The 11,640-nt window shown below is 45.3% G+C and overlaps 1 protein-coding gene and 1 long non-coding RNA gene across 2 annotated transcripts; both read left to right on the top strand.

Moving 5' to 3' along the window:
• The first annotated feature begins 236 nt into the window (after positions 1-236).
• Positions 237-3,842, top strand: CTLA4 (cytotoxic T-lymphocyte associated protein 4). Its single transcript, XM_026094228.2, has 4 exons — positions 237-455; positions 1,672-2,022; positions 2,510-2,619; positions 3,563-3,842. Exons 1-4 carry the CDS (start codon positions 398-400, stop codon positions 3,659-3,661), a joined length of 618 nt encoding a protein of 205 aa, XP_025950013.1. The 5' UTR covers positions 237-397; the 3' UTR covers positions 3,662-3,842.
• Positions 3,843-8,823: 4,981 nt separating this feature from the next.
• On the top strand, positions 8,824-11,640 carry LOC135328972 (uncharacterized). Its single transcript, XR_010390102.1, has 2 exons — positions 8,824-8,955; positions 11,055-11,640. It is a non-coding gene; the product is annotated as an uncharacterized LOC135328972 (long non-coding RNA).

Raw genomic sequence — 11,640 nt, 5'->3', positions numbered from 1 at the left:
TGGCAGCACCAGAGGGCCTGAACTGCTCTATTGGATGATTACCTTTCCTCCCCCAATTCTTAAAGCAGAATCGATGGCAGTTTCAGATTGAATATATATTTTCCATCTGCTGAATAGTTGTTTTTGTTCATGCTGTTTGAGGTTAACAATGCACGTACTAATCAAACCCACTACTTCCTTTCTCGTAAAACCAAAACAAAGCTTCATATTACTTTCAGGTACAGCATCTGGGATGCTATATATATACACACTGATTCTGTGTGGGTTCAAACATTTCGAAGATTCAGTATCCTGAAAGGTGTCGCCTTTTTCCAGTCCTTCTGAGAGTTCCAGTTTGGCTTGAAGTCTGAAGGCATCAGCCACCTTCAACCCTTCCAGCGTCTGTCCCAGCGCAGGAATGCTCTCAGTATTGGTCACCGTGGGCTTTCTCTGCACAGCCACTGCCATTGCCGAAGGTGGGTAGATGAAGGAGGCAAGGTAGCCGGGGGTGTCTGCATTTTCTGTTTCACCTCTTTGCAGGACGGGGACTGGGTACAGCAGGGAGACGGAGGTGACATGGGACCTCTCCATGGCACAGTCTGGGAACAGAGTCTTGGGGCACTGCGGGGGATCTGGAAAGCCAGACAGAGACTTTAGAGCAGCAGCATCTCTAGAGATGCTGGGCAGGATTCAGAGAAGCTCAAGAAGGAGAAAAGATTTTGTCACATCAGGCCTTGTGAGTGAAGTTGTTAGAAGCTGATAATGTGGAGATAGAGGTTTGAGCGGATGGAGAGATTCTGTTCCCCTCCCTCCCAAATTCTTGCACTGCAGAACTAAAGATAAATCCTGCCTAAATATGCACTGCTATCAAATGGAAGTGAACAAATAATATTGAATCTTCATGGTTTATTAAAGCAAAAGTCACTGCCTTCCCATGGTATAGTGGTATAGAGTATAGCAGTTGTGAAGAGCAGCCAGTGATATACATGGTACACGAGTGTTCCCTTAAGATTTGTAATGATATTTCTGCAGCATGTTTATCAGGCTCTGCTGTGTTGCTATACTGTGGCTTAGAATTTCTTAGTACTTGTCTGGCAAATGCTAGTTAAAAATGAGGAGCAAAAAGATCAGGAACAAAAATATGCAAACAGGTTTTCCATTCGGTTTTACTGGTACCGTGGTGCTCCTGTTCCATGTCCCATACAGGATGTCAAACTGTTTATTTCTGCATGTGAACGTGTTCATTTCTACCAGGTAGAAACTGCGGTTTAAATTTCTAATTTTAAAATTCCAATTTCAGCCTTACATCTGAAGTCTATTTTTTTTGCTTTCTTATATATATGTTAAAAAGGTTCTTTTTAAATCCTGCACTGAAGCATGCAGGCCATTGCTCCAGTCAGTGGGTCAAGCTCCCTAATATTTAAGCAAAAAATGACTTCTGAGATTTATAATATTGTTCACTGTAAAGAACTTCTTCAGCATTTTTCAGTATATTATTGCAGTCCCGATGTGAACTGAGGTCTTGGGAGGTTTTTTTGGAAGAATTCAGCAGCCTTTCTAGGAATGACCCATGGATGATGGGAGGTGGTAGGACTTCTTTCTTATTGCATAGATTTCAAGTAAAAGTTTACATGTGACTGCAGATCATTCCTTGACAGCTCATTTGCCATCATGCTCTGTACTTCCCTACAGTGATGGAAGTGACCCAGCCAGCGATGGTGCTGGCCAACAGACAAGGAGTTGCCAGCTTGGTCTGCAAATACAAGCACATTGGGAACGCAAAGGAAATTCGAGTGACTCTGCTTAAACAGACGGGTGACCAGTTCACTGAGATTTGTGCTTCAACCTACACCACGGAGTTTAAAATGTTCAGCGTGGAGGAGGTCATTCAGTGCCACGTTAGCCCTAGCCGAAACAACGTGACCCTCACTCTCACAGGCCTGCAAGCTAATGACACCGGTCTTTACATCTGCAAGATGGAGCGGATGTACCCTCCACCTTATTTTATGAACACAGGAAATGGGACGCATCTCTATGTCATTGGTAAGCCAAGCTGCTTTACCCTACTGTGCTATGCCCAGATTAAGGGAGCTGTTATTACGCTTCAAAGATGTTCAAAGTCCTGTCCGTAAAAAGTGAGGTTGAACGTTGATTCAAGCGTTGAGAATCATGTCTAGCTCTTATTCCTTTAGGATCTCCCTGCAGTCACCTTAAGCAGGTATATTTACAGGCTTGGGATGCATTTATAGTTGTATGGATGCTTGACAGAGTAAGCAATACCACATACTGCCTATGTATGTGCAGGCAGTTACATATGTAAGTGCAGAAGTAGCAAAGAGTAAGCTGTATGTTCTCCTAAAGATAAAGCCCATTTTCCCTGGAGGCTGAGTGGTCAGGGACTCAGAGCTCAGTCCTGGAAGTATCCTAAGAGAGCATATTCTAGAGAAGAACAGCATAGAGACTGGCTCATGGGATGTAGGGGCTTTCTTACGAGACTAATGTATGATATGATTTCTGTGATATGTTTTAGATCCAGAACCTTGTCCAGACACTGCCATATATCTCTGGGTATTAGGAGCAACTGCCTCAGGATTCTTTCTTTATAGTATCATCATCTCAGCCATTGTCGTGGGCAAAGCGGTAAGTCCCATTGAATCAGCCCCATCCCATTCATTCCCCTTCGTGTACACCCCTCCCTATGGCAAGGAGAAAGAAATAAGAACAGGGAGGGCTGTTGGGACCAAACCCGCTTGGATGCTCTGGCTGTTTTGTAGTGGTGTAATGCAGTGCTGCTACGATAAAGCAAAGCGACCTACCATTTAAACTTGCGCCTGTCTCATTTGTGCTGCCACAGCACCAGAAAGCAGTCAGCTTACACCAGCTGGACTGCCCCTTGGCTTAGGTTTGGGTGGCGAGAACAGGCGGGACTCCTCAGTCAGAGCTGCTGAGACCAAAGGCAGCAGTCCCCACACGTACTCTGATTTCACATGACTGATTCACACAACAACCCAGGATTTGATTTTTCCGTGCCTCACCACTCACCTCTGTGCCAAGTGAGCTTACAGAGTCCTCCACTTGTGATGAGGGAGAACTGTAAATTCCAGCATTTTGACCTCTCTTCCCACTGCTAGAAAGGGCTGCACACAGAGTGGGGCTTACAACATGTAAGCCTGGATTGCCCCTTTCAGTGGGGGCCTGGAGTGCGCACAGTCTGCTAGGAATAACCCTGATGCCGAAGCTTAGAACCAAACACTACCCTTGCCCCATGTTTTCAGCCCATCCTTGTGCCCAGGAGCCAAATGAAACTGGCAGCTGTGAACACTCCTGGTTTTGAACCAGCGCTGAACTCCGCAGCAAGAGCACCTTGAAAGCGTTAACTCAATGGCAGGACTCTCTAGCCTGTCCCAAATGGCCCCGTCATTCCTGATCCTCCCTCCAACAGGCTCCAGGGATAGGGAAAGGTGACTAGAATACCTCCTACTCAGTAAAGGCACAGGACACGCAGCACTTTTCTCTAAAATGTGCCAGTCACTTGTTATGCTGTGATCTCTTGCTTATTTTACTTTCTTGCCATATTTTATAGATACAGAGAAGACGAAGGCTCACTACCGGAGTTTATGTGAAAATGCCTTCTGAAAAGACAGAGAAAAAAGTGATTCCATTCCACATCACCGTTAATTGAAACAAGGAGAGAGAGAGAGAGAGAGCCCATTTCCTAGCTGGGGTGGAGAGTCTGCTAATTGACTTAAGCTAAAGAAATAAAATTAATTTTCTTATACAAAGGTGTATGGGAAGGAGAGAGAATGTTTTTGTAACTTCTATGGTTTGGAGGAGAATAAATAGTTTATGCATTAATATTTCAAGATTAACCCTGTCACATAAAAATGGCTACACTAGGCCATTGATTCTTTGAGTTGTATTGTACCAATATGTAGTCTATATATATATAGATATATATATATGTATAGCATTAAGACCTATTGCTGTTGCAGTTGAACATATTTTTGTCAAATTATACCTTGTCTGCTGATCAATGCTGAAATCCAAACACTACTGAGACAGAGGCTCGGGTGCCATTGCGAGGCTAACCCTATAGGCGTGGGGGACAGAGGCGCAAGAGCACACTAAGGTACAATGTCGGCGCGCTCCCGGGCATTGCTATTTATTGGCTCCACTTCTTGCATTAGTGCTCTGCGTCTCCTCAGAAGCATCACCGTAGGCTGGCACCGATGACACCGCGGCTCTAAAAGCCTGGTCTCAGCTCCATTCACTGGCATCGAGTCCCAGCAGTGCTGCGCTGGAGTTAGCCGGTGACATCCGAGCCAGTGCTGACAGCGCTGCTGGAGGGAAAGGTTGCCCAGCAGAGCCCTGTTGGGCCGTTGCTTGGAGCATGTCCCAGCTCTGCTGGGGCCTTGCGTTTTACAAATGCTAAATTAGCATCTATCCAAAAGGCACAAGTCTGTTGCTGTGTTTAACTGAGTCTATTTTCCATGAAAATACTGACAGTGTACAATCTTGTTTATTAGTTATGTACCATTCAATAAAAACCTTGACGCTTTGCCCAAATTCAAGTTCATTTCTTATTCACCATTCTCAGAAGAAACAGGAAGTGGCTACATGTTAGAAAGCAGTGATGACAAGATGAACCTTTACTCTCTGACCCTGCTTTTTGCCCTTCTGCGGGAGCCAGTGTGCTCCTGCCAACAGCTACTTGCGCAGCTCTCCTCCTCAGAGGCCACCATTAAAACCAGCCGAGTCTCCACTTGTCTAGTTAGAGCTGCCGCGATGTGGTTCAGAGATGCTACCAGTTGCCTTTTCACTTCCAGCAAAATTACTTACTTGCAGAGGGTAATTGTAAAGATTTTGGCTGCATCTCCCGTACATGTTTATACAAAAAGCCAGTCCTAGTTTCAAATCCTGTTTTCTTTGCACCTCTTTGACACTCTCACTCGCTAAACGGTAGCTGACACACAAAGCTCCTGGAGCTTAAAACAACGTGAACTTTCTCAGCGACTATCTACTGTTTTGGCTCTTCACTATCAAAATTTCAGCTTGCAACCAAAACACTTGGCAGCACCTATCACTGTTTCACAGCTGTGATTGCATCTTCATGGCCCCAGATCCCAACCCCCCCGCCGGTCCCCTCCACCATGCTCCTGCAGGGGACACCCAATCTCATGGCTCTTTTGGTTCGCTTTCCCCCTCTCCGCCTGCTCATCTGGCACCAGCTCCGGCTGTACAAACATTCACATTCTCCTTTTGTCGCCAGCTAAACTGTTTGCAGGTGCTAACTCTGCTTTCTCAGTGTTGACCTACAGTAGTACTGCATGAAGTAAAAGTAGCATCTGATGATATATCCTTTTTCTGCAGTGGCTTTTTTATTCTGACACCAGTCTGGGATTTTCCCCCTAATTTTCCACTAACCTGGTGTTTTGGGGATAAAAAATGATCAAAGATCACATACCCCCCTTCACTGCAAAATGACTGAATCCCTGCTTATTCAAGTGCAGCTTGCTGTGGGAAACGTGTTCCAAGACTGGCAAAAAGGGATTTGGCCCACACATCCACCTGGTGAGCTGTAATGTCTGCTGACAAATTTACCTTGGCAAAGTACGAATAATTATCTGGGGCAATTTTTTTCCACCACAGCACATAGTAGCTCAGATATGCTGAATCTCATATGTAATTCCAAATCATGAATCAATTTTTCCTTATTTTTCTCTTCCTTGACGATTCCCATACACTAAGTCTGAGAGCTTCCTTTTCTTAAGCAATCTACAAGCAGCGCAGGTACGTGATTTTCAAAGTCTGTCCCTGCTTGGTGAAGCGATGCTTTGGACCTGTGTCTACAATCTCATGACCTATGGCCACAGCTGGCCGTGAATCTGTGTCATGGTAGAACTTGTGTGTGTTCCAGTTTGCCTTCATGTCTGGCGGGTCAGCTGAGGCTGGCTGGGCCCTCTGCATCCGCCCGGACTAACCACGCTCAGTACGCCAGCATTTCCTTGAGGTGTGCGGCCTGTAATGATCTTTGCATTTCTAACTTATTGCAGTCTCTCCTAGCAAGTGGGGTCAGTGGAGCATTTTCTCCGAAACAGACTGAAGGCTGCTAAATCACCTGAATAGTGCAATTATGGGAGGTCAAAGCAGAAATGACCATCTCATGTGTGGCAATAGCAGTATTTTGTGTTTGCTCCTTTTGCACTTAAATAATTCCTGACAAGTTGTTTATTAATTATCCTATTGGAAATGCCTTTGCCCCAAATCTCTGGCTGTTTGGAACCTCTTTGTTGTCAGTAGCTTTCCACCCAACCTTTCCCCCCCTTGTCTATATTGCTGTAGTGCTGAATTTTCTGTGGCTTTCCTTACAGCTGTTCCAGTATTCCCTGAGATAAATATTACATAAGTACACATTATTACTGCTCTAAGCTGGGCTCCCCTTTTGAGTTTTCTAGCAGGGTAATAGGTGCACTCAAATCAGCTGATGTTGCAATGAAGACCAAAGTGAGATTTCAGTTCAGATTTTATTGACAGTGATACTCATAAAATTTATAGCTGACACTACAGGGATGAGCGCAGCCTAAGTGCCTGCAGAGATATCTATGCCTATCTCCATGGGTACATATAGGAGCTACCTCTGAAGAGAGCAGAGCCCAGACCTCAGGAAATTTCCACTCCCCTGATGCCCTGTGATGCCCTCGAGGACCTTGAGCTCTGTGCTTTTCCCGATGCTGGGAGAGCATCTTACCACGATCCTCCCACCAAAAAATGGACAAATGCAAGTTGGATATGACTTTCTGCAAATCACAGCAGTACTAATATATGAAAGATGCACACTGTAGGTCAGTGTACTTCCTAGAACGTGAAGTAAAGAGGAAATCATGACTCTCTTTCTGGGACGAATGTGAAAAGCAGAGGCTAAAGGAATTGGTCTCAGAGCTATGCTCATTAGAACAGGGAGTTTAAAAACATAACCAAATATCTTACCTGGACAGCCAAATAATGAGACCATGCTGCTTGGCGAGGTGCAGGAAGAGTCTCTTTTCAGGTGCCTTTGACCCAGCCAGGAGATACGTCAGCCTGTTTGAGAAAGAGAGGGACAGTGAGGTTCTGGCTGCATCTGAGTGGGCATTCACAGGCACACTTGTCTGCACACACACACACACACACACACACAAACACAAACACAGACTTTACTTTCATTTTCATCAGCTCTTTTATCTGATCAACTTTTCTCCTTGCCATTTTCAGTTATCAGTCGTGGCTGGTACAGAAAACCATTGGACAAGAGCCTCCCATCCGGCTGCCCTGTGAGCGGGCAGTAAGTGGTCCATCATTTCAGCTTTAGAGATAGTCCTGTGAAATAGTCAGACTCCCCACTCTTGTGAAATCTGTGAATTTGAGCTTATTACTCAGTCAGGCCCTGAGGTCTGCAGGGAAAATTTGGTCATCCTGTTTTCTGCTGATCTTTATCGAATTAAAAAAAATCAAGAAACACTAGGCTATGCAATAGCACGCTTTTGTTGACCTCCTTCTATCCTTACTACCAATCTGACCTTTGCTCAAGATTCACCCAGGACTAATTTCTTGTTCTTCAGTAACCAACATTTCCACTGGCCAGGTAACTCCTGGCCAGTTTGATACAATTTCTGGTCCACGCACCGACTTTAGGCCTTGCAGCTCCAGAAAGCCTGAGCCTGTGTGTGAGGGGGTGAGGTGAGAGTTGGAGGGGATGCAGATGCTGCTTCCTTTTGCTGGACCAAAGCTATTGTGGGGGAGCAAGCCCTGAAAAAATCCCAAACATACCCGTCTTCCCTGCAGTGGGAATGGTCTGAACCACAAGAGCTCTGCCTCTAGAAGACGGCACATCAACAGGAATCAGATGATGTACCAAGAGTCCTGTCATGAAATCCAAACCAGGGAAGGCTGGCGTGTAGCAGATAGCTTTATGCATTACCAGAAACAATTTATGCTTGACATTTGTAAACTGCATGCTTGCTTGAACAAATAAATATGTATTTTGAGCTAGTTCCTATCACACCTAGACTGTGGGGCCTCGACGTTACCCTGGGACTGTAATGTAAATCCGGCGTGCAAGCCCATGGCTAGGGGAGAGGGAGAGGTGAACTTGAGAAGTTTCCAAGCTGCACAGAAAGAGGAAGGAATCACAAATACCCGGCACCACACTCTGCTGCTCCTGCAGGGGCCTGAGCATCACCTGGGAATAATTATTCCTCTCCTGCTACACACAGATAAGCAGCATTTACATGGCTTTCTTGTCACTTTGTGCAAATGTTTTTTGTGGCTGATTAAAGAATAGCCTTTGTTAAGGGGACTTGTACGCTGCATATCAAAGAGGAATGGTGAGGAGCTATATGGTTTGTTTGAACAAATTAACAATTCCTGGTAGAAGATCTCAGCAGCTGTAATGGGGGAGGGAGGGAGGCGGTTATAAAAATCTTCCCTGAAATCAGTTTAAAAAAATTTGGCATTTGCCAGAGTGACAAAGCTTGGGTAGGTGACAAAACTTCATTGGAATCAATAATAATTCCTACTGATGCGAGCTGGTGGATCCTGCCCTGAAGTAAGAGATTATTAGCTAGTCGGTATTTGACTGTCTTTCCTTCTTTTACTTTTAAAATGGAGATTTCTTTGTAGTTCCATAGTCAGCTATCTTAACCACACTCATGGTTTTATACCTGAATGAACGTTTCTTAGCGGTTATGAAGTTACAGTTGAAAAAAGGAGTTCTCAGTTTCTTCACTGACAGTTTTTCTCTTTAATTCTCTTCTGGCAGTTAACACTTTAATATGTTCAGTGTGATCTGCTTCACTCTCGGCCCTGGCGTGGGGCGTGCCCAGACAACACCGCTTCTTTTCTGTTCAAAGATCCACACGATACAAATGAAGTCCCAAACTTTTCAAGTTGCTTTTGTTCACGGGAGCAGCAACAGGGAAGCTTCTTGCAGCAGAAGTGGTAAGACGGAGGCATTTTTCAATATAAATGTATTACGAATTGAAAGTAAATATGTAAGATTGCAGTCAAAATCAGGATTAAAGAACCCGGATTAATTCTGTTCTAGTACAATATTTATATGCATGCAATTTCCTTGCAAACAAATGCTATGTAGTACTTCTTTATTCACCAATAAAATTGATAAGAAAGTAAATCTTATTATTAGCTATAATAAAGCCAGTTCAGTAATGAAATACTCACTGTTCAAAATGGCAAATAATGTCATGTCAGATAACTGATGGCTGTTTATTTTCATTAGGAACACTTTACACATAGGGCAGCAATTAAAGTGATCTTTTATATCAGTGACACTAAGTCTATGCAACTGCAGTTGCACAGAGTTATCCTGCCAGAGGGAAGGAAAACCGTGCCAGAGTCCTGAGAAGGCATGTTTCAGGCAACCAGGCAGTCTGGATGTTGACTAAAGAGATGCTTTTTGAGGTATACTGCTTTTGCTGTTGGATTGCTTCTGGGGTGTATGTTTTTCCAAAATGGAGCAAGATTATTTTTAAGGAAAATGGAATTTTTCACCTAATCCTGTGATTCCGATAGGCGGGACTTTAACGACAACACTTCCTATAATGGAATATGTGGTAAAACCGGGAGAGCTTGAGCCGCTGGGTAACAGCTGGTTGGGCCACGCTGTGCCGGGGGTGGGGTTTGCGGGCACCGCGCTGCCTCGTGACGCAGCAGCTCTTGGCGGAAGCTGGAACAAGTGGCATGACGCTTTGCTCTTCCTAGGGCTTGTGCAGGTAATAAGTGAATCCCGCTGTAGGTGAAATGGGCTATTGGTACGTTGCTACACCTTGGGCAGGTCCCAGCCCTGCCTTAGAGCCCCTCCTTGGGCGTTGGTGGCTTCCTGGGCCAGCAAAAGGGCTGCTCACTTCAGTGCCGGCCAGTAAGTCTCCTGGGCAAGCGTGAGGGAACGGTACATACCGACGTGCGGGTACTCCGCGCTGCGCCCCTGCATCACCAGAAACTGCATGAAATACCTCAGCCTCCTTCTTCCCTGCGAAAACCATCACTGGAAGTTGCTCTCGGCCGGCCCTTAGCCGCGCTGCAGAGGCCTCTCCTCGCGCAGGTCGTGGGGGAAAGCGCAGATGTCTGAAGCTCTGCAACAACGCTGATAAGACTCCTTCTCTTTTTGTGTTTTTTAAGAATCTGTCTTCTTACCTGCTTGACAGTCCCCAGTTCCTGCCACTGGCAGCTTCCCTTCATTTGAGCCAGAATGCACACACCAAATAGGTGACGAAAACAGGCCTCCTCTTTGCCTGCGGTAAAAACGGCTGTAGGCTATGTTACGGAAACACAACACCTGCTCCAATTTACTTCTGCCATACGGATTAAAAACTTAGGTGCGATAAGCTGGACAAAATCATAGAAATATTGGGGAAAATAAAACAAGAACAAAGAAAAAAAAAGAACGCTGCATCTGAAACTCTTATAAAATGTGGTAGGTTAGCAACGCTTAATCAAGATCAGAAAGCAAAACAGTTCATTTCTCTGTAAGTTATCAAATCCTTCTGGTAAGTGACACTCTGGAAACATTCAAGAGCTTCATAACCGGCTGACTTAATGTTTTACATGCAGGAAAGCTGGCTAGAACAGCAGTGATCAGCAGAATAGGCTGGTTTCGTAGCTGAGCTTTGGTGAGGTGTTATATCGTGTGGGTAGCATTTATAAGAGCTCTCTCACTTTTAATTCTGTAGCAAAGATGACTGTCTGCTTCACAAATTAATAATATTTTCCTTTCTCTTATAATAGCAAACTAATTCATTATATCATATTTTATTTTATGACTACTCGTCTACCCTTCAAAATACTCTCTTATTTAGACTGAACATCTTCTAAGCCCTTTTCTGCCTTGGCCTGCGTGCAATAATATAACGTAATTATGCTGATCTTACGAAGAGGCTCCAAGCTGGTGCTACACCCACCCCCTCACGTGGCCCGCTGGCCTGTAGCTCTGTAACGATCCTGCACATCAGCTTCATCCATTCGCTTGCAATTTCCACATTAACTTCCATTATTTTTTCCCGTGTTGTTATTTCTTATTTTAGACTTAAGAAAGACCAGCCTTCTGTACGGGTTTTATCAAATGCAGCAATTATTCCACTCCCTCCGATCACAAGGCATCGATGGCTCCTCCATGGCAGTGGCCAAAGTTGCTTCAGTCTCTGGTTTCAGGTGCCTCGGGTGGAGGTGCACCGCAAACGTTTGCGTGCGGGTCCTGGGAGGGGGCGGTCACCGGGCCGGCTGCGGACATCTGTGGAGAAGATGGCAGCGAGCGCCAGGACTGCAGGGCGCCCGGGCGAAGGCCAGCTCGCGGCGGAGGTCAGCCCGCGCGCACGGCCCCGGCAGCGAGGCAGCGCCGCTGCGAACGGCTCGGCTCGCCCACGAGAAGGCCGGCTTCGGTCTGGCAACAGCGATGCTCTGGGTGCTTTTGTCCAACGCACAGAACGGGAAACGCTCAGTGCCCAGGACTGCTCTAGACGGTTGAAGTGTTTGAATTAAATACCTTCTTCCACCCATAAGCTTCCGGTCCTGTAAAACATTTTGTTTACAATACTTTAAAATTCACTTTTGCTACATCGAATTTATAACAAAAAATGGGTGTTTGCCAAAGATAAAATTATTTTTTCTCCA

The sequence above is a fragment of the Dromaius novaehollandiae genome, chromosome 7 (assembly GCF_036370855.1).
Source record: "Dromaius novaehollandiae isolate bDroNov1 chromosome 7, bDroNov1.hap1, whole genome shotgun sequence".
NCBI classification, from domain to species: Eukaryota; Metazoa; Chordata; class Aves; order Casuariiformes; family Dromaiidae; genus Dromaius; species Dromaius novaehollandiae.
The sequence above is the reverse complement of the archived record's forward strand: the minus strand, read 5'-3'. Positions and strand labels throughout refer to the sequence as shown.

Coding starts and splice junctions, on each gene's coding strand:
- CTLA4 (XM_026094228.2), top strand. CDS start 398: ATGCTCTCAGTATTGGTCACCGTGGGCTTTCTCTGCACAGCCACTGCC. Junction 2,023..2,509: donor GACGCATCTCTATGTCATTG/GTAAGCCAAGCT, acceptor GATATGTTTTAG/ATCCAGAACCTTGTCCAGAC. Junction 2,620..3,562: donor CCATTGTCGTGGGCAAAGCG/GTAAGTCCCATT, acceptor CATATTTTATAG/ATACAGAGAAGACGAAGGCT.